This window comes from Chiloscyllium plagiosum, unplaced genomic scaffold (genome assembly GCF_037043375.1).
Source record: "Chiloscyllium plagiosum isolate Xiang-an unplaced genomic scaffold, Cpla_swu_hap1 HiC_scaffold_14, whole genome shotgun sequence".
In the NCBI taxonomy this organism is placed as follows: Eukaryota; Metazoa; Chordata; class Chondrichthyes; order Orectolobiformes; family Hemiscylliidae; genus Chiloscyllium; species Chiloscyllium plagiosum.
This window is the reverse complement of record NW_028270152.1, coordinates 20,054,028-20,076,861: the sequence shown is the minus strand read 5'-3', so window position 1 is coordinate 20,076,861 and position 22,834 is coordinate 20,054,028. Positions and strand designations below refer to the sequence as shown.

The 22,834-nt window shown below is 42.2% G+C and overlaps 1 protein-coding gene across 1 annotated transcript in view; it reads right to left on the bottom strand.

The window, feature by feature from the left end:
• The window catches only part of LOC122558863 (sodium-coupled neutral amino acid transporter 3), a 137,671-nt gene that overhangs the window by 66,641 nt on the left and 48,196 nt on the right, over nt 1–22,834 (bottom strand). The window contains exon 4 of the mRNA XM_043707722.2: nt 22,656–22,771. Coding sequence (XP_043563657.2) covers nt 22,656–22,771 — 116 coding nt within the window. The remainder of the gene's footprint in view (nt 1–22,655; nt 22,772–22,834) is intronic.

The following is a 22,834-nucleotide window of genomic DNA, read 5'->3' as shown; positions in this document are numbered from 1 at the left end:
ATAAATCATAGAAAAATACTGATGGCTTAAGCACACTTTCTGAAATTCCACAGAAATAGGAGTAGGTCATTCATCCCATCAAACCTGCTCCACCATTTAGCACAAACATGGCTGATTGAACATTTCAATAACCTTTTATGCCATTGATAACCAGAAATCTATCACTTTCTACTTTAAATACACACAAAGACTGAGCTTCCACAGCCTTCTGGAGTGGAGATTCACAACCTTCAGAGTGAACAATTTCTCCTCATCTCGGTCTTAAATTGTATCCCACTTTGAGCCCCTGATTTTACACTCCCAACCAGGAAGACATCTTAACCTGGATCTACCCTGTCTATCCTTTTCAATGTTTTGGAGGTTTTAGTGAGATTATCTCTCATTCTTTCAGACACTAGAGAAGACATGCCCAGCACCATTACGTTCTGTCCCACCTTTCAATTGTTTCAGAATTCCAGCCCAAAGAGAGTTTGAAGAAGAGTCAGGAACAGAATCTGAGAGTATGATTCATGGGAAGAATTCCATATGGAAATTCCTATTCCAAAGTGAGTTCTTTGCAGTAAGATGCCATAAAATTAATCATCATGGGGTTAGAATCCGAAACCTTCCTTCTCCTGAATGCTGCTCATTGGTCCTGTATCACACCAACTCTTGCCCTTTCTTTATTGGCCTTCCTTATGATGCCACTTCGGGGTTTTGGTGAACACAGGGACTTCCTGGTCAAATGTGCAGGAGCATGGAAACATAGAAAATAGGAGCAGGCATAGGCCATTTGGCCCTTTGTTACTGCTCTGCCATTCAATATGATCATCCAACTCAGCACCCTCCTCTTGCTTCCTCCCCACACCCTGTGATCTCCTTAGCTCTAAGAACTGCACTTAACTCCTTCTTGAAAACATTCAACCACTTCCTATGGCAGAGAAACCACAGGCTCACTACTCCCTGGAGAAGAAATTCCTCCTCATGTCAGTCCTAAGTGGCCCACCTTGTATCCTTAGATTGTGATCCCTGGTTCTAGACTCCCTGGTCATTAGAAATATCCTTCCTGCCTGTCCAGAAACAGGCACAGAAATTGCTGGAAAAGCTCAGCAGGTCTGGCAGCATTCGTGAAGAGAAATGTTTTGGGATCCTTCCTCTGTTCTGAGCTTTTCCAGTAATTAGATTAGATTCCCTACAGTGTGGAAACAGGCCATTTGGCCCAACCAGTCCACACCAACCCTCCGAAGAGTAACCCACCCAGACTGTTTCCAAACACAATATCTGTGTTTGTTTCTGATTTACAGCATTCACAGTTATTTCAGTTTTTATCCTGTCTGGATCTGTTAGAATTTTAATGATCTCCATGAGATCTGCCCTCTTATAATCACTAAACCAATCCAGTCTCTCTTAAAATGTCAGTCCTAGCAATCAGTCCGGTAAACCATGAAGTGGAATGGGCTGCCTCATCTTTCACCATCCTCTCTGCTCCCATTTGTCACTTTTTGTTAATTAGCAACTTAATCGTTTGGGAATCATGGGGTCAGATTTGTTCCTTTGCTGCACAGTATGAAGGCCCTTCTTGTAGTACACAGAAAACAGATAGATCTCTTGCCGTCTGATTGAATTAAAGCTTCACTTTCAGTATCTGCAAGGGACGATTGTGAAGCAAAATACTGCAAGTTTTGGAAATCTGGAACAGAAAATAGCTGGTAAGACAGTGGCATGGAGTCTCAGTGGTTAGCACTGTTGCCTCACAGTGCCAGGGACCTGGGCTCAATACCAGCCTCGGGTGACTGGCTGTGTGTGGAGTGTGCCCATTCTCCCCGTGTCTGTGTGGGTTGCTTCCAGGTTCTCCCGGCTTCCTCACACAGTCCAAAGATGTGCAAGTTAGATGGATCGGCCATGCTAAATAGTTTTCAAGGATGTGTAGGTTAGGTTGATTAGCCATGGGAGGTGCAGAGTTCCAGGGATTTTCCAGGTGCGGGGTGGGGGTGCGGGGGTTGGAGATTGATCTTTGGAGGGCTGGTGTAGACCTGTTGGGCCAAATGGGAGAAAGTGAGGTCTGCAGATGCTGGAATCAGAGAGTGTGGTGCTGGAAAAACACAGCAGGTCAGGCTGCATACGAGGAGCAGGAAAATCGATGTTTCGGGCTGGAGCCCTTCATCAGCAATTTCCTGCTGAAGGGTTCTGGCCCAAAACATTGATTCTCCTGCTTCTCGGATGCTGCCTGACCTGTTGTGCTTGTCCAGTAGCACACTCTTGACTCTTTTGGGCCAAATGGCCTGTTTCCAAACTGTAGGCATTCTATGTCACAGCAGGTCAGGGAACATCTGTTTAGAGAGGAAAGAGTTTCAGTTGGATCAATAGGTTAGTGATCATACTGAAATGTGAGGTGCTTTTCTGCTGAGGTATGTGCATGAGTGAGGGAGTGTGTGTGGACGCACACTGAATATTCCCACCTCTACTGTATCAAAGGCCCAGAATTATTTCTCTCCATCAATAGCTGCAATCATCCAGACCTCTCTAACAGTTCATTCGTCATTTGAAAACCCGGCATGGGTTATAAGCTGAATGCGTTGCGGGGTGGGGGGTGGGGGCTTATCTATCTCCTACTACTAGCCAACAGCAGCACTCACATTAGGGGAAAATGGCTGAGAAACATGCTGGTTCCATCTCTGGACTGACTGTATTTATTCTGCTCCTGAGACAGCTGTGATTGTCATGTTCATGATAATGGTTGAATAATCAATTGCTGTCAGGGACTGATTAATTCCGCGAGTTATTTTATTTGAAACAGTAAAACACACAATAAGTTATGAAGCAGGCATTACAGCAAACCCACTGTACATTTCTCCACATGTGCAGCTTATAGACCCACAGTGAACTGTCAGGCAAAGTTGCAATATTGCATATGCACAGCACATGGAGTCCTTCCAGGTGGGGGTTTTAGTGTGTTAAATTTATTTTTCTTAAAGGCAAGACATGTGCACAATAGAGATCAGATTACACAGCACAGACCTAAGTTCAGCACTGTCAGTGTCACTCAGTAGGGGTCCACCTGAGAACTTGAGGCTGAACATGGGGTGCTCTTTTGAGATATAGCTAGGGTCAATTTTGACCTTATTCTGGATTAGAGTGGTGCTGGAAAAGCACAGCAGTTCAGGCAGCAACCGAGGAGCAGGAAAATCGACGTTTCGGGCAAAAGCCCTTCGTCAGGAATAGAGGAATCCTTTTTTCCTGCTCCTCAGATGCTGCCTAAACTGCTGTGCTTTTCCAGCACCACTCTAATCTAGAATCTGGTTTCCAGCATCTGCAATCATTGTTTTTACCTAGTCAATTTTAACCTTACCCAACCCCAGGAAACTATGAGGATTGGGTTAGGATGGGAGTTGTGGGGGTGCAAGTGAAATGCTGTTTTGACACACAGTTCAAATTCATATTCCACTTGAATCCATGAACACAACAACACTGGAGAGGTTATTAAAATGATGTTGCCAAAGATCTTGTGTAGCTCCAGTCATTAGGTTAAAATAATCCCCTTTTTGAGAAACATCAGAGTAGAGAGACCTTCAATCCTTATGTCTAGGAGTGCCCACTCCTACCATGGACTACGGTGACTGAAAATGGCTCCTATTTCCCAACTTTGCAGGCTTATGGAGATAGGCTGGGAGACAGGGTCTAACCAACTCATTCCTGCAGGAGGTCAGCACAGACATCACAGAACAATGAACTGAATTTGGGACCTTCCCAGCACAGTTCATTTATCCATTGAGAACCAGAGGGAACTGAATGTTTAACACTTATAACAAGAAGTGACAACAATGATGTGTTTTATGAGTTTCATAGTTAAAGAAATAACACATTTTCTAAAAAAAAATGTTCTTTCCCCCAGTCAGATGTTTCACAAATTATCAGACAAGTAATTGTACTGTCTGCAACATAGTGTTTGCTGAACATACAAATCAGGGCTTTCTCATGTCTGCTTAGCAGGGTGATTGCCAAAAAAGCCTCCATTGATAAAAGCCCCGTTTCTCACAGAAAATAAATCCTTCAGTATAGGAACATATTCATCATAATTTCAGACACCAGCACATTCCATCGGGAGTTTTATTTTTGCATGCACTTTTTCATTTCCAGCCTGTGTGAAATTTTCATTTCAATCCTCGCTGTTTTTGTGAATTTTGATCTCCATAGCATAAAGGAGCAGCTCATTTTTTGATCCGCAGTGATCTATGCTGGGGACAAGCACTGTGAGGAAAAGCAAATTGCCTCTGTTCTGCACTCCCACCAACGGGTTGCCAACTTTGAATGAATGCTCTGTGGAGATTTTATCACCTCATGCTTCGTTCAGTCGTGAAACCTGTACTTCCCACCCCTTCTCCATATACATTTTTTATTTAATGACATGCAAATGAAAGTTAAAAAGATGCATCTTTTTAAAGTCTTCACATGATCCCTTTTTGAAGAGTAATGTACAAGAAATTAATCTCCAAATCTATAGAACAACTTTGGAGTGCTGGCAACTCCACTTCATCACTAATGTATCACAGTGCCAATTTCACAAGAGCATTCCCCTATGGCAACAGGCTGATATTTCTCACACCAGCTTTCTCTCAATAAAACTGTAGCTGTTTTTTTGGTCAAATGTTTTTTGGCCAAATTGTGCCATTAAAACTGCAAAATGATTCCAACATTTTACCTCTACACTCACTTTCCATTTTAAGAAGGCTTAACGATCTTTAATGAATCGTGGGAGCATCTTATTACTTAGCTTCTAAGGTGATTAGTGGTCTGAAATCTCCCCTCCCCCACTGCCATCATATCCTGCCCTAACCCAATTTTATTCCTGCTCAACTGTTCAACCCACGTTCAGCGCAGCATAAGCTCAGCACAGCACAGTGTGTGCCTTGAGACAAGATTGACTGGAACATCTGGGAGAATTAGTGCCATGGATTAGTGGAAGAGGAAAAGAATCATTAAATCCTCCTTCCTTTAGCAAAGAGCTAAAATGAGGGACTAAATCCCATTTGTCTTCAAATGCTAAGAATCCACATGTCACCCTTCAGAAAAAAAAAGTGACAAAATATTTCACATGGTATGTAAATGTCATCGGTTCAGCCATATCCGATATTTGTGTCCTATGTAAAATGTGACTGATGCATGTTGAGTAAACGCAGCAGGTTATATTACTGTCACATTCGAGAAGCTGATGTCTGATAGTGCAGATAGATTGAAGTTGATTATAGTGTAATGCAGATACATCCTACTCTCATATCTGTCAAATAAAACTTCATAACATTTTAGCTGCAAACACCAGCCTTCAAATCTCTTTCCCTAGACAAAATTTTGGTATCTCCAAACTACTCTGTTTTCTTCATTTCAACACAAAAGCAAAGTTCTAAGGTAATTTAGAGAGGTTTAAGTTCAAACATAGGTCTCCAAACTGTTCTGCCTATTAACTCTTTGATGTACAAATCTCAGACCTCAGTCCTCATTTATCTCCTGTTTAACTCTCAGAATGTAATGGTGAACTGACTTCTGCATTTTGCACTCCAGCTTGAACCCTAAATTCTTCTGATTTTAATGGTTTTGGTAACGATTAAAATTCTGCACATACTATTACATTTTACATGGGTGTGTTAATCAGGCTTAACTTTGGCACATCGGATCCTCTAAGCTGTGTTAAATCTGCAGTGCATTGCTGTCTTATTTCACTGCTGCTGTCTTTGAGATTAACACACAGCTTTGCATGCCCACATCCTAAATGGAACATTACTTGTGTTCTGTGGGATGCCTTTCCAATTGAGGCATGATAAAACACCTCCCCAACTTAAATAGTACGTTGATTTGGAAAGAAGGGTGCAATCTTATCGGGGTCCAGGTGGAGTAGTTTGGCAAGATGTGTGGCAGAATCGGGCAAGAAGTCTTGCTACATTGTTTATGCTTTTCACAAAAGGTCTGGTGAATGTTTCACTCAGCAGTGGCAAATTGCCAATTAAGGGCAAATACTATTTGGTAAGTCCCTAATGGATAGCCCAACTTTGCTCACTGGGAAACAGCATCTTGGGTGTGCTCCATGAGTACCAATTACATGCACCCCACAAGAATGGCATCCAAAATGTACCAGCCTCTAAGATTACTTCCATCCACATCATCGCTACAGTTAAGAAAGCACACCAAAGCCTCTACTTCTTCAGAAAGCTAAGGAAAACAGCATATCCACAATGACTCTTACCAATTTTTATAGATGTACCATAGAAAGCACCCTATTTGGATGCATCTCAGCTTAGTATGGCAACCGCTCTGCCCAAGACTGCAAGAAGTTATAGGAAGTTGTGAATGCAGAGCAGTCTATCACAAAAGCCAGCCTTCCTTCCATTGAGTCCAACTATACTTCCCACTCTGGTTATACTCTCTTCCACCAGGCAGAAGATACAAATGTTTGAAAACATGTACCAACAGATTCAAGAACAGCTTCTTCCCCGCTGTTATCTGACTTATGAACAGACCTCTCATATATTAGAGTTGATCTTTCTCTGGACTTTCTCTGGAGCTGTAGCACTATATTCTGCATTCTGTTCTATTACGCTGGTGTACTTAGGTAAGGTATGATTTGTCTGGACAGCACACACACCAATACTTTTCACTATATCTCAATACATGTGACAATATCAAAACAAATCAAATCAAAAACTAATCTCTGATCCACTTCTAGGACATTTCTGCCTTCAATGCTGGACCTCAGACTGCACCAGCATTTCTCGTTGCAACGATGCAAAAAGGAGAATGTGCCCTTAGGGATATGCACCAGCTCATTGACTGGTCCAGTCTGTATCTCTGGGCTCTTCACTCACTTCCCATAGTCCTCACTTACTCTGAGCCTTCTTGGATATTCACAGCACCTTTGCCTTCGATGCCTTGCCTTGACCTTTTATGCTTTGCCACCACAGCCAGGAATACCAGGCTCATATTACTGCTGCAATGCCAATTAGCATAGACACAAAGGCAGGAAGCTGGTCATGGTTGTCAGTAGGGCTCAGTCAAGATAATGGGGATAGCCTTCACTTAGGAGCTCCTGGCACAGTCAGTCAAGGGCAGCCTCCGATACCAGTCTAGGACCTGCTCTGGGTGGTCAGAGTCAGATTCCTCTCCACGTTAGGGGTGAAGAGTTGTCCATTGAGCAGCTCAGAATCCAGTTTGATTCCTTCTGCCCTACTGCAGGGTGTTTTCCTCAGGAAAAGAAGAAAGGCAGGTGTTACAGAGGTAGTATATTATTGCGGTGCAGTGAGGAGCGTAAGGCAAATCACAAAAGCACACTGAAAATATTTATCCTTCAGGAGATAAGACATGATGTTATGAATTTGAACATGAAATCCAGGCTGATACTGCAGTGAACTCCATTTGAAACATCATAATAGTCAAGGCTATGGCCCTAGCACTGGAAAGTGAGACTAGTGTCGATTTTGTTTTCACTTGTGGGATGTGGGTATTGCTGCCTGGGCCAGCATTTACTACCTGTCCCTGGTTGCCCTTGAGAAGCAGATGGTGAGCTGCCTTCTTGAACAGCTGGAGTCCCTGTGCCATAGGTAGACCCACAATGCCACTGGGGAGGGAATAGCATTGTTTTGGCAGTACAGACTCTATGGTTGAAGGGCCACTTCAGCATTAATTGATTCTATGTAGTTGAGTCAATTTTTTTTTGGATGGGATGTTTAACTGAGGCTCTATTTGGTCAGAATAAAAGAATTTGATGTCTCGATATGAAAGAAGAGCAATGGAATCCTCTCCAGTGTCCAGGCCAATAGGTATCTCTAAGTCAGCATCATGAAAAAACAGATTATCTTGCCATTATCATATTTGGGCGGCACGGTGGCTCAGTGGTTAGCACTGCTGCCTCACAGCGCCAGGGACCCGAGTTCAATTCCAGTCTCAGGCAACTGTCTGTGTGGAGTTTGCACATTCTCCCCGTGTCTGCGTGGGGTTTCCTCCGGGTGCTCCGGTTTCCTCCCACAGTCCAAAGATGTGCAGGTCAGGTGAATTGGCCATGCTAAATTGTCCGTAGTGTTAGGGTTAAACGTAGGGGAATGGGTCTGGGTAGGTTGCTCTTCGGAGGGTCAGTGTGGACTGGTTGGGCCGAAGGGCCTGTTTCCACACTGTAGGTAATCTGTAGGTAATCTAATCAAACTGTGGTTTTGTGGGAGCTTGCTGTGTACAAATTGACAGCTGCATTTCCTACATTATAACAGTGACTGCACTTCAAAAACATTTCACTGGCTGTAAAGAGCTCCTGGGTGTCTTAAGGACATACACATGCTAGTCTTTCCTTGTTTCACTCGCACAGAATTCAAACCTTGTTTTTTCGCCTAGCCGGCAACTTCCTAAAACATCTAATTTAAATGTTTGAAAGGGTACGAGGTAAGGCAAATATTTAAGGACTAATGGAAGGGAGCAGTCTGTTACCCAAATCCAATTTATTGTTTGGGTAAAAATAAATATTAATCATGACGAATAAATATTCTAGGTAATAAATATTACCTAGAAAATGAATCCTTTACGTGAATGCTCAATTATATTGCTCAAGTAAAGAATTTGTCCTGCAACTTCTAGCTTACTAGCCACTCTTCACTTAGAGCTTCATTTTGTAGGCATTAATTTAGTTTGCATTTGTAAAGATTTTGTGCATGGATCTGGGGCTTTCCGACAATGTGTCGCCATTACCACAAACAAATGGACTTCTGCTGAACAAATGTCAGTAAATATTGGGATAGTCAAGTACTCTGTTGCAAATTTGTGGGGGCACTCCACGATTAGACCTGAGGAGGAGGAGGGAGGGAGAACTGAGGGTATTTGGAACTGTAAGACTAAGATTTGAATACTGATAAAGCTTGCTGGAAAAATACTGACTAGTCTGAAGCTACTCTCACTCCCTTCCACCTGATTAGTTGCTGCATTTACTCAGAGAGCTGCACTATGCAAGATGACTGAACGAGGACGTCAGTTCAGACTTCATGACGTCGTTCAATATTTTGTTTGAATCCCTGCCCATTCCAATTGCAGACACACAAGCAGAAGCCAAACACGTAGACACTAAGAGCCTCAGGCTTTTATTTAAAAAAGAAAAAGAGGACCAGGAGGAAACAATTTCCATCTGTGCAACTAGGCATCCTGGCCATTGGCAAACACACAAACGTATTTTTATCCTTTTCAGCGGCCTGTAATATGAATGCAACTTGATTTATTTTCTTTGCTGCCTAAAGGATCTCTTACAGATTCAGCGTTATCCCACCTAAACATCAAAGTGCGGAGAGGTGCTGCAATGCCAGAAATACCCTCTTTGACTTCAGACGTTAAACTCCATCTGCCCACTCAAGTAGACGTAAAAGATCCCATGGCACTGTTTCAAAGAGCAGCAAGGAAGATATTCCCCCCTAAAACTTTATTCCTGATCCCTCAATTAACATCATTAAAAAGCTGGTTTATTAGAACCTTGCTGTGCACAACCCCTGGCTGCAGTGTTTGCTACATTACAACAGTGGCTATATTTCAAACAGTAGTTAATTGGTTGTAAAATGATGTAAGTCATCTGGTGGTCATGAAAAGCACTACAAAAATGCAATCTTTCTTTTACTTTTTTACCCTTGTTCAAGTGCTGGTCTATAGGTTCAGCTTGGGCACTGGTGAACGTCACATTGACAAGGTGACTTAAATCTTACTACCAACCTGTGCAGCACGGGAGCAGTGCACTTTAGGTCAACATACATATCAAATGAAAAGATGGCTCTGAAAGGGAGAATTAAGTGGTAACCAGAGAGGTTACAATGTGTCCATTTCTCCTCTGGCATTGACTGCTAGCATCCCAAACATTCACATGATTCCAAATTTATTTCTAAGTGTTTTTATTTTCTCCCTCAGTCCCCGCCAAATGGATGTGCAGATGACCGAACCACCCTCTCGAACCTCTGCCAAGGCTGCACTATCATTGCTAAAAAAGGACTGCAAAGTGACCTTCTCTCTCAACTTGTGGATTGAAGCCTCTGGCCAAATTCTACATATTCCAACCAACATCATGAGCTGGGATAGGGAAATTATTTTGCGCGTAATTATAGTCTCAAATCAGCATCCAGCCATGTTTTGTCCCACCACCCTGGCATTTTAACGTGCAAAACAACTGTGCAACTGTCAATCTCTTATTTTGCTATGTGATGTAAATTAACATATGCTCAATTTACCAACTGCAGTATTCAATATAAAGTTTACTTCATCTGAAAATCAGCAGAGTTAATGTAAGACTTATCGTAACTTCACATGCTTATTGAAGCCACCAATTAGAATTGCCATTATTCTCGAACGGTTTTTCAAATAATCAATTACATTAAATATTTTTAAGGTCTCAAAACCAAAAATGATTGTTCCGTCAGTCCATTTCCTCTTGCAAACATGGTTGAGAAATTCTCTATTGGCTATTGTTACAACTCACGTTATTCATGTTCACAAAAAAAACATGCAGTTATATACCATCTTGCATTTGGACAAAATGTTGATGCTTTACAGAAGCAGATTGAAACAGATATTGAGCCAAAGTTCAGATTAAGAATGGTAATCGATATTTTGGTCAACTATAGATTTTAAGAAAAAATACACAGAAAAGGTATTTACATGTATAAAGGCCCTTTTATGTTTTCAGAACATTGTGAAGTACTTTCAGTCAACATGCCATTTGTTCACAGGATATGGGTCAGCATTTAATGCCCATCCCTATTTTCCCAAAGGGCAATTCGAAGAAAACAACATTGTTATAGATCTGGAATCATATGTAGGCCAGCCCAAGTAAGAACAAGTAGATTTCCTTCCCTAAAGGAGTTTAGTGAACCACATGGGTTTTGCTTCAAATAGTCCCATAGGATATTCTACTCTTGCCTGAGAAGGTTGGTGGGGCCTGGGTGGCAATGTTGCATCTGAAAGACAGCATCTCCGACAATGCTGCACTCCCTTGGCTTTGTCAATTATGTGCCCCAGTCTCTACAATGTGGCATAAGCTTAGAAATGTGAATACCTTCACTGAGCAGGGCTAACATTTAAATTAGAAGAGGAAGATAGAGATATGGAGAAGGTTAGAAAGAATATTTCGGAGAGTGAGATGCAGATGATTTAAGGCACAGTCACCAACATGAAGTGAATGATCAGGGGAAGGAATAAGAGGTCAGCTACAGGGCTAACTTATGTAAGAAGTAGCAAGAGATTTTTGTTTACTGACTAGAGCTATGGGACCCATAACACAAATTGAGTGTCATTTGTATTGGTTTAATGTGTGCAAAGATGCCAAGTAACTAAGCCTCTTCAATGCTACCAGAAGATTTTTGATGTTATCTATCAGTTCCCTCATTTTTGATGGACATACCATTTGCCCAGTATAACCAAATATGTGAGATGGTCACAAGTGGCCCTGTAACATGTTTGACACGAGTACGTTGTTCCATTTCACCCACTCTGTCCCACACAGGAGCTAATATGTTGACACTTATTCAGTGAATTTCCTTGGGAACCCATGGTGGTGTAGAGTTCTTCCAATCAGATGCTTATAACCTTGATACAAGATCACAGGAGACCTTTTTATATATTTCAAATAGGACTTCATCCAAAGTCACATTGGCTCATCAGAAGAACCATTGAGACAATTCACTGAAGCAAATGTACACAAAGGTACAAGATTGTTAATTTTTAATCCAGGATGTTTGATGCTTTGTTTATTTTCTGGGTGTTGACGTAGGTAATGTAATCATTTCCTGTTGTACAAATTCAATGACTCAAAAAACAGAAATATAACATACTGATTAAACAGGTACATTGAGGAGTGTATCATTCAAGTGACATTTCCAATCTTCACTTTGTCACCTTCCAGTAATCTATCTATGATTTCCCTTCCGCGATTTCTCTATCAACCAATATTAACCCTACAGCCACCTCAACCACAATTTCTCACTCTGCTTCCTGTAAGTCCATTTCATTCTCCCAGGTTCTCCATCTCCGTTGCACCTGTTTTGCTGATATAGCCTTCCAACGATGTAATGCTTATGATCTGCATTCCTTTTTCCTCAATAGAAGGTTCCCCTCCATCTACAGTTGACAGTTGACTGTGATCATCCCATTTCATACTCTCCTGTTCTCACTTTTCTCCTCCCCTCTTCTCAGCTTCAAATCCACAGATCATCTTCTGCCATTTCTGCCACCTCTTGCATGACCACTGAACACATTTACACAGAGCCATTAGATGAGATTCCTTACAGTATAGAACCAAGCCCTTCGGCCCAACAAGTTCACATTGAACATCTGAAGAGTAACCCACTCAGACCCATTCTCCTACCCTATATTTATCCCTGACTAGTGCGCCTAACACTATGGCAATTTAGCATGGCCAGCTCACCTGACCAGCATATCTTTGGATTGTGGGAGGAAATCGGAGCACCCAGAGGAAACCCACGCAGACACGGGGAGAATGTGCAAACTCCACACAGGCAGTCACCCAATGCGGGAATTGAACCTGGATCGCTGCTGGCGTGAGGGAGCAGTGCTAACTACTGAGCCACCATGCCGCCCTGTGCCATAGAGCTCTACCACATGGAAACAGATCTTTCGGTTCAATTAGTTCATGCCAACCATGATCCCAAACTAAACTGGTCCCACCTGTCTGTTCTAGGCCCATATCTCAAAAAACATTTCCTATTCATACACTTATTTAAATGTCTTTTAAATGTTGTAATTGTATTTGCATTCACCGCTTCTTCTGGAAGTTCATTCCACACATGAACCACTCTCTGTTTAAAATCATTGCTCCTCATGTCTTTTTCAAATCTTACTCCTCTCATTTTAAAAATATGCCCCCTGGTCTTGAACTCCCCCACCCTAGGGAAAAGACACCTGCCTCTACCTTATCCAATCACCTCATGATTTTATAGACATCTATAAGGCCACCCCACCTCTCCACTTCAATCTCATATGCTCATGTGAAAAAGTCCCAGCCTATCCAGCCTCTCCTTATAATTCAAACCCTCCATTTCTCACAAGATCTTGGGAAATCTCTTCTGAACCCTCTCTAGTTTAATAATATTCTTCCTATCATAGGGCAACCAGAACTGGACACAGTACTTCAGAAGAGACCTAACCAACGTCCTGGACAACCTCAATACGACATCCCAACTTTTAAACTCAGAGGTCTGAGTAATGAAGGCAAGCATTTTACCTAATTAATGTAAATTAATTAATTACCTAGTTAAACACAAATTTCCTTCCTTTTCTTTTTAGCATTCTGAGGGGACTGCTACCTCCAAACCAATCTGGCCTATTTTTCAATCACTGCCAAAACCCATACCACTCCCAAAGGCACCTTTCCATGCAATGTGACCATTGCCATTTTACCTTCTTCCTTCTCACTGTCCAAGGCAAGATGATTTATATGTACTTCTTTCAACTTGGTACATTGTGCTCACTGATGATGATGCAATCTAGTTTTTCTGGGGAGGCCAAATGATGATTAAGTAACTGCTTTTGCAGAGCAGATTCACTCAATCTACAAGCGTGACCCTGGACACGCGCCATTTTAATTCCCCACATTGCTGACACATTAACCTTTGCCTTTGTCCTCATGTTGTATTCAAATTCATTTCAACATTAGCTCGAGGAACTTCAGCTAATCTCTCACTTCGGCACGTTACCATCCCGACACTCAGTACAGAATTCAACAATTTCAGGTGGTAATCTCAGCCCCCATTTGTTTTCCTTTTCCTTTGCTGGTTTATTTTCACTCCTTTCCTTCTCTCTCATTTTCCCACCCAAAAACCTGCTGAGGGCTTTCAGCATTTTCTCTTTTATTTCGATCAACTCAGTATGTCGGAGTTCACGTCCAGCACCTCTACAGGCCAGCTTAATAAGAATCAATTCAGTCCTGTCTGATTTTTTAAACCATCGTTCAAGAGTGCATCTGTGCCTTTTCCTCTCAATCAATTGGACTTTCTATGACTCATGAGCAATGAAAGTAGTGTTCAATAATAGAGCAGGTAAATTTAGAATCCCTACAGCTGGAAGCAGGCCTTTCAGCCCATACCAACCCTCCAAAAATTATCCCGCCCATCCCTGGGACCCTGCATTTACCACAGCTAATCTGCACATGATAGGCAATTGAGCATGGCCAATCCACCTAATCTGCACATCTTTGGACTGTGGAAGGAAATCCATGCAGACACGGAAGAATGACACAGACAGTCGCACAAGTGTGGAATCAAACCCAGGTCCATGGCGCTGAGGCAGCGATGCTAACCACTAAGCTACCTATGCCACCCTGAAAGGATGATGTTCCAAGGTACATATCATGCAAGGTTCAATCACTTTCTATAAAAAGAGTGATCACAGTACAGAGAATCCTTGACGTCTCTTTGCATTCTCTTCACATTGCACAATCCCAAAACTGGGTGGAGCTGTGAGTTTTGGGGAGTCTACAAGGAATCTTCAAGGTGATTTAGACAAGTTGAGCAACTGGGCAACCACATGTTGGATGCAAAACCATGAGGGTAAATGTGAAGTTGTACACATGGATGTCAAAAAAAGAAAGGTAGACTATTATTTGAATAATGATACTTTGGGAAGCATGGATGCACAAAGGTCCTAGTATATCAGTCAACAAAAGTAGACAGATAGGATTTGAGTTCAGAAGTAGAGATAGGGTGCCTCGGTGAGTCCACACCTGGAGCATTGCATACAGTTTTGATCACTCTCTACCTCAGAAACAAGATATTTGCCATGCAGGGACTGCAACAGAGGTTCATTGGGCTAATACCAAGAATGGCAGGACTGTCTAGGATGAGAAATTTGTTCGACTGGTGCCTTATTCACTAGAGTTTGGGACTATGAGAGGAGATCAGCGTAATACGTATGAAATGCTAACAGCACTGGACTAACTAAATGCAGGGATGATGTTGCCCCTGGTTGTGGAGTTAGAACCAGGAGACACAGTCTCAGGATATAGGGTAATCCATTTCGGGCTGAGATTAAGAAACTTTTCTTCACAGGTAGGATAGTGAACCCATCGAATTCTCTGTCAGAGAAGGCTGTCGAGGCCTGAAAATATTTGTGAGATTTTTTGATTTTAAAGGCAATCTAGAGATATGGCAGAAAGCTGGAATAAATTCACATTTATTTAAAATTGGATTTATTTAATATTGCCACTTGTACCTAGGTACAGTGAAAAGTGGATAATGTCTCTACATTCCAGTGCCATCTTGGATTACAGAATAAATTACTGAATAAATTGTATAAATGGCAAAATACTGAATAAATTAATATTAAATTGAAATTACTAAAACTGAAAACACTTCAAATGTTCCTCTTTCCCTCTCTGTAGATTTCACTCTCCCTGCTCCTCGAGTCACCACCATCTGAAGTTTTACCGTTATCAACTTCTGTAACTGCCGCTTTAGAGTTGGAGACAGTCACACTGTGCGGGTCCTGACCTCCTCCAATGTTGGAGATCGACCGATGAGTCCTGGCTCTGAGTTGACCGATGGGGTCCTTGCTCCGAGTTGACCGATGGGGTCCTTGCTCCGAGTTGACCGATGAGGTCCTGGCTCTGAGTTGACCGAAGGGGTCCTGGCTCCGAGTTGACCGATGGGGTCCTGGCTTCGAGTGACCGATTGGGTTCTGGTTTCAAGTTGAACGATGGAGTCCTGGCTCATTTTCTAATGCTGCCACATGAGATAGAGCAGGGATGGAGGTACACAGGGCTCTGGCCTCCCACAGAAGACACCAGGAGGAGGCCCCAGGGCGACCAAAACAAAAAACAACCTTACCGAGCTGAAAAGACAATATGTAGAAGCAGCAGAACCTGAGCCATGCGCAGCCAAGCCCTGTGCTCAGGAGTTGAATGTCACCAATCCTGCTGCTGCCATCTTGGAAGAATATGGCATCAAGAATAAAGGATCAGCCATGATCAAATAGAATGATACAGCAGGCTGAATGGCCTGTTCCTGCTCCTAGTTTCTACATTTAATCCAGTCCCACACAATTATCCACAAGCTGACAATTGTTTCCTCTTTCCACACTCTTTCTACTCAGCTCTAAGCTATCGCTCCCTCAGGCGTACCTGCAAACAAAGTGAGACAGTTCAGATGGCAGTTCCATCTGGGAGCCCCTCAGCAAAATTCTTAGGTGTCTTCTAGCAGTTTAGAAAAGAATCATGAGCCTGAAGTTCTTCAGTCATGCAACCAGGTATGAAGATATATTGGAGACGTTAGGACTGTTTTCCTTGGTGAAGAGCAAGCAGTGCAGAAATCTGATGGAGATATTCAAATCATGAAAGGTCTGGGCAGAGTAGACAGGGAGAGATGTTTCCCACTCATGAAAGGGTTAAAAAGAAACAATTTGAGAGAAAGCTTTTTCACACAGCAAGTGGTTAAGGTCTGAAATGCATGGCCGGAGACTGTGTTCCGGCCGCTTCAATCAAGGCTTTGAAAAGGAGGGGGTTACACTGTTATCTGCAAAGGCGGAATGTGAAGGTTTATGGAGAGAAATTGGAAAAACGGGGTAAAGTAAATTGCTTGATAAGAGAGCTGGTGCAGACACAATGGACTGAATGGCCTCCTCTGTGCTGTAACACTTCTGTGATTCTTGCATTTAAAGCCAAGGGACAGTTTTTTTTTACAGCTCTAAATTAACCAAGGAACTCAGAGAACATCACAGACTCCCACAGTTTTGCTTTTATTGCTGCAGCCACTGGAAGGCTGGAAAAATAAATGAGACACCCATCTCAGAAACACATTCCTAAGTGTCTACGGAAAGAACCAAATTCCTGAAAAGAGGCACAGATCACCCTACTTCGTGCTTCTTGATGAAATATCTCGCATAACTGAACTGATTCTCAGTGCATTTTCTAACACCCCTCAGAATCCATTCTTCAGACCTCAAGCATTCAAACAGTACAGTGCATGTATTGTTGACGCTTATAGGCTACGTGCATATTAGCCCGTCCAAACCACCGACACCATTACAGCCTAGTCAATAGCACCTCTTTATGCTCAATCCACTTCCCAAGTCAAGGCTGTCTCTGATTCTACATAAACACAAAGTCTTGCAAAGGTCTGAAAAGCTGTTAGATTCAAATTCACTTTTTGTGCTTTGGTCAAAATGGGAGAAGATCATTGACTTGCACAGGACTGCTGCAAATGGCAAATTAATTGACTGTTGGAAATTTCAGTTCCACTGAGAGGTTAGATAATACCAAGCTTATAGCATCTTCCAACTGTATAGTCTTTCAATCCTGGCTTCTTGGTCATTTTTGGCTTCCTTCCTCCCCATCAATAGAATCCATGCCTTCAGTTAGCAAGACCCTAAGCTCAGCAATTCCCCCAATTAACCCCACCAGCATCACAGCCTGTATACATTCCTTTGAGTTGCTTCTTAAAATCTACCCTTTGGACTACAGTTTTGGTAATCTCCTATTTGGCTCAATGCCATATTTATTTGTGACACCCTTAGGCCACTAAATGGTACGTAATGAATACAAGATGTTGCTATGGTACCAAGAGAAATACCATTCATAGCTTCTTTTTTTAAAATTTACTGGTTCTGATTCACTAATTGCACCTTCCTCTACAGTGTGACCTTTAACCTTTTGGAGAAGCAATGGCCTAATGGTATTATCGCTGGACAGTTAACCCAGAGACCCAGGTAATATTCTGCGGATTTAAGTTTGGGGAGCTACCACAGCAGATGGTGGAATTTGAATTCAATGAAATATCTGGAATTAAGAATCTATTGATGATCATGAATCCATTGCTGATTGTTGGAAAGCGCCTTCTGATTCACTAATGTCCGTTAGGGAAGGAAACTGCCATCCTTACCTGATCTGGCCTATATTTGACTGTGAACCCACAGCAATGTGGGTGACTGTTAACTGCCCTCTGGGCAATTGAGATTGGTCAATAAATGCTGCTAGCCAGAGACACCCTCGTCCAGTGAATGAATAATGACAAAAGATTTCAGATAAAATCATTTCTTCAAAAACTGCAGAAGAGGAATGAGGTCCAGAGAATATTGGGGTAGACATGAATAAGATAGTGTATGGTATTCAACATGGTTCCACATTTGATAGTTATCTTTCTACAGAGGCATAGAACTTCTGTAAACCCTATCTCTGTAGCTCTGGTATTCTGCCATTACTTGTTCATTGTCATTAAGTGATGCACATTCTAAGTGCCATGTGACTAAATACTAGGTGATCATTTGCATTTATGACCTATAGCCTTAAGCAATTTAGCAACGGGATTGAATGTCATCATTTCTGACCATTTCTGGCAATTAGTCTCCATTTATTTATTGTCAGTCTGTTATATTTTGGTTCTTTTTATTTGCCTCTGTAGCAGTTCTCTTCTCGTGGGAAATACAAAAGATCTATCCCTAATTTACGGGACAGCTTGTATTTTCTCTCCTTGGAAGGAGCAACTTGGTATTATTTCAAATGTCTCATATTCTCCAACACACTAGGATCTATTAGGCAAACTGTTTAATGCGCCGATCAGTGACAAAAAATGCTGTGCCCCCTAGGATTTGATACAACTTTTATTCAGTGCACCATTCATCCCCATTGTAATAGAATGAAGATTCAGTATATTGTCATCTTTCAAAACTGAATTAACCATCTCTCTGAATCTTTGCTATCTTACATGGTTTTTAACCCTAACTATCTGTTGTGTCATCACTACTCTTTGATTTACCTCATCTTTCTCCTATTTCTTTCAGCTTTGAAACTATACTATACTACAAAACTTAACCTTTGACCTTTCACTTGGCTTCTTGGTGTAAAAAGTTGAGTCATGTCCAACAAAGCCATACCAACAGTGTCAGTGGTCCACCAAAGCATTTATGGAACTTGAGCTTTGAAGACTAGTGTACTTAGTTTCGTAATTGCTTTGATGTCGCAATTATGAATACAAAACTGCCTTTAATTCTGCACTGTTACAGACATTACAACTTGATAAAAACCCAGAGATGGACTCTGAGTAGAAAGAGAAGGGGAGGGTGGTTAATATTCATCTTCAATTCTGCATAGTATTTCAGACAGCCATGTTTCTATCATACAAACAAATATAATTCCAGGCAGATCTGAAGAAGGGTCACCAGACCTGAAACATTAATTCTGATATCTCTCCACAGATGCTGCCGGACCTGTTGAGATTTTCCAGCAATTTCTGAATCTGTTTCTGATTTCCAACATCTGCAATTCTTTTTTCATACTTTGAATCAAATTGTTTTGCTCTTGTTGGTTAAAAGTATATTAAAAGAGATATTTTCATATGAGGAATAAATAGAGACATGACTTGTTTCCTTTATATACTGAAAGGCCAAATTTCGACTCTAATGGGTAACCCAAGTTTGCAGCTAATTAATAGGCATTTAAGAGGTGTACAATTTGTTTAATTTTAGATTTGTCATGTATGACAGTGCCAGCATAAATTTCGATGGACAATCCAGGTCTGAATGGGTTCTTCCAGATGTAGACATCATATGGTCATACAGACTGAAATGACTCAGTGGAAGCCAGTGTTCCATCACCAAGTTACCCTTTATTTACATGTGCACAGTACATGGACTCTGACCAGCCAACTCAGAGCCAGCCCCTAGAGCGAGGGGCATCCCTGAATCTCCTGTTGATATCTGTCAGCCAGGTTAACAGCCCCAATTAGGGAACTCAAAAATACAATGAGAGCCACCTGGCCAACCTCATTCCAATCACTACACAGACAAAACAATGGCACCATTACAATACGACCTTCATCATTCACAGCTGATTTGGAGAAAGGGTGTCTAAGCTGCAGCTCATGGACTATCTGTAACCGTCAACCTTTTGCAAGCTCCAAATATTGACTGACACATCGGTGGCCTCTGTGACTGGGATGTGAATTATTTGAACTCATTGAGGAAAACTGCTTCTGCATAAAAAAGGGAGTGGAATAAAACACAAAGGACGTCACTCCAGTCTTTCCAGGCATACTTCCTAATTGCCAGTTAAAGAATACTATAGTTAGTAGTCAACAGCAGATAAAGCTATAACATCCTGATTTGGTTGCAACTGGAATATTACGTCTAACTCTGGTTGCGGACGATGCAAAAATTGGTGGATGGTAAATAAGGAGGTGGATAACCTTAGGTTACAGATGGGCTGATCAGTGGCAAATGGAAATCAATCCAGATAAATATGAGGTGATGGTCTTGAGTAGGTCAAACAAGTTAAGGGAATACATGATGACTGGTAGGGCCTTGGGGTTCGGAGAGACCTTGGTGTGCATGTCCCTTAAGACATCAGGACAGGTGGATAAAATGGTTAAGGCAGAATATGATATACTCCAGTAAGCCTTGAGAAGTCAAGACATAGAGCTTAAGAGCAGGGAGGTTATACTGGAACTGTACAAAACATTGGTGAGGCCACAGCATAGAGTACTGTGTCCAATTCTGGAACCCACATTATGGGAGGGATGTGATAGCACTGGCAAGGGTGCAGAGGGGGTTTACCGGGATGTTGCCAGCTCAGCTATGAAAAGATAAGCTGGGGTTGTTTTCCTTGGAGCAGAGAAGATTGAGCAGGGACATAATTTAATTATAACATTATGAGAGGCAGAGACAGCAAGGAACCTTTCCCCTCGATGGAAGGATCAATGACTTGGGGCAAAGATTTATGTCAAGGGGCAGAAGGTTTAGGGAGATGTGAGGAAATACCTTTTCAACTAGAGAGTGATAGCAGTCTGGAACTCATTGTCTGTAAGGGTGGTAGAGGCAGAAATTCTCATGACATTGAAGAATTTTTAGATGTGTAGTTGCAATGCCAAGGTATATAATCCAATTGGACAAAGGATGTTTTTTGCGCTGTAGACCTCTGTGACTCTAAGACACCACAAGGTAGGAAGGTTAATACGATCATTGAGAGGATAGAGATAATATTTATCAGAATGTTTCCAGGAATGGGAGATGTTAGTTACAAGATAAAGGTTGGGAAGCTGGGACTGCTATCCTTACAACAAAGGAGATTTAAGTGAAATTTAATCAAGGTGTCCAAAACAGGTTTAGATAATGTAGTCCAAAAAAGCTGTCCCTATTAGCTGATGGTACGAGTTTTGTTTTATTAATTCACAGGACGTGGGCATCACTGGCTAGGCCAACACTTACAGCTCATCCCAAACTGACAGTCAAGAGTCAACCACATTGCAATGTATCTAAAGTCACATGTAGGCCAAACCAGGAAACGACAACAGTTTCCTCCGCCAAGGACATAGTGGACCAGGTGACTTTTCCCAAAATTGGTGACAGTTTCATGGTGAATAAACTCTTAATTCTAATTCAAAGTTTGTGCGAAGATTTGTAGCTCGGGTGCTCGTTGTTGTGGTTCTGTTCGCCGAGCTGGAAGTTTTTGTTGCAAACGTTTCGTCCCCTGGCTAGGCGACATCAATAGTGCTTGGGAGCCTCCTGCGAAGCGCTTCTTTGATGTTTCCTCCGGTGTTTATAGTGGTCTGTCCCTGCCGCTTCCGGTTGTCAGTTTCAGCTGTCCGCTGTAGTGGTTGGTATATTGGGTCCAGGTCGATGTGTTTGTTGATGGAGTTTGTGGATGAATGCCATGCCTCTAGGAATTCCCTGGCTGTTCTGTGTCTGGCTTGCCCTATGATAGTAGTGTTGTCCCAGTCGAATTCATGTTGTTTGTTGTCTGTGTGTGTGGCTACTAAGGATAGCTGGTCGTGTCGTTTCATGGCTAGTTGATGTTCATGTATGCAGATTGTTAGCTGTCTTCCTGTTTGTCCTATATAGTGATTAGTGCAGTCCTTGCATGGTATTTTGTACACTACATTCGTCTTGCTCATGTTGGGTATCGGGTCCTTCGTTCTGGTGAGTTGTTGTCTGAGCGTGGCTGTTGGTTTGTGTGCCGTTATGAGTCCTAGGGGTCGCAGTAGTCTGGCTAGCACTGATGATGTCGCCTAGCCAGGGGACGAAACGTTTGCAACAAAAACTTCCAGCTCGGCGAACAGAACCACAACATCTTAATTCCAATTTTTACTGAACTCAAATTCTACCATTTGCCAGGGCAAGATTCTGACCGAAGTTGCATGGATTTCCTCCAGGTGCTCCAGTTTCCTCCCACAGTCCAAAGATGTTCAGGTTAGGTGAATTGGCAATGCTAAATTGCCCAGAATGTTCAGGGATGTGTAGGTTTGGTGCATTAGTCAGGGGAAATGTAGAGTATAAAGGGATGGGTCCAGGTGGGTTACTCTTTGGAGGGTCGGTGTGGACTTGTCGGGTCAAATTGCCTGTTTCCACACTACAGGGATTCTATAATTCTATGATCACCTGGATGGCTGGATTTGTAATCTAGTAGTAATGTCATTATACCATCTCCTCCTCTAGGGGACACAAGTTTAAGATTCTAGGCAAGGGAGATACAAGGAAAAATGTTTCTTGCAGTGAACGGTAATGGCCTGGAACTTCCAGCTTATGAAAATGGTGGAAGTGCAGATGTTCTGAATGGCCTCCTTCAGTGCCATAGAATGATTCTATGAACTGTCTGCTCTCTTGACAATGGATGCTGCATGCCCAAAGCATGGAAGAGGATAGAAAGGTGACCAACTGAAACAGATAAAAGCTGTACTTACAGGAAGAGGACAATGCCCGTATTGGCCATTGCATATGCCAGGCCCAGGATACCACTGCCCATGATGGCATTGCTCAGATTGAAAACTGACATTCCAAATGAGGTTTTCCCATCAAACTGCAATGAGAAAACAAAAATTAACACCCAACACTAAGGGAGATTAAAAGAAAATTGGTTGAT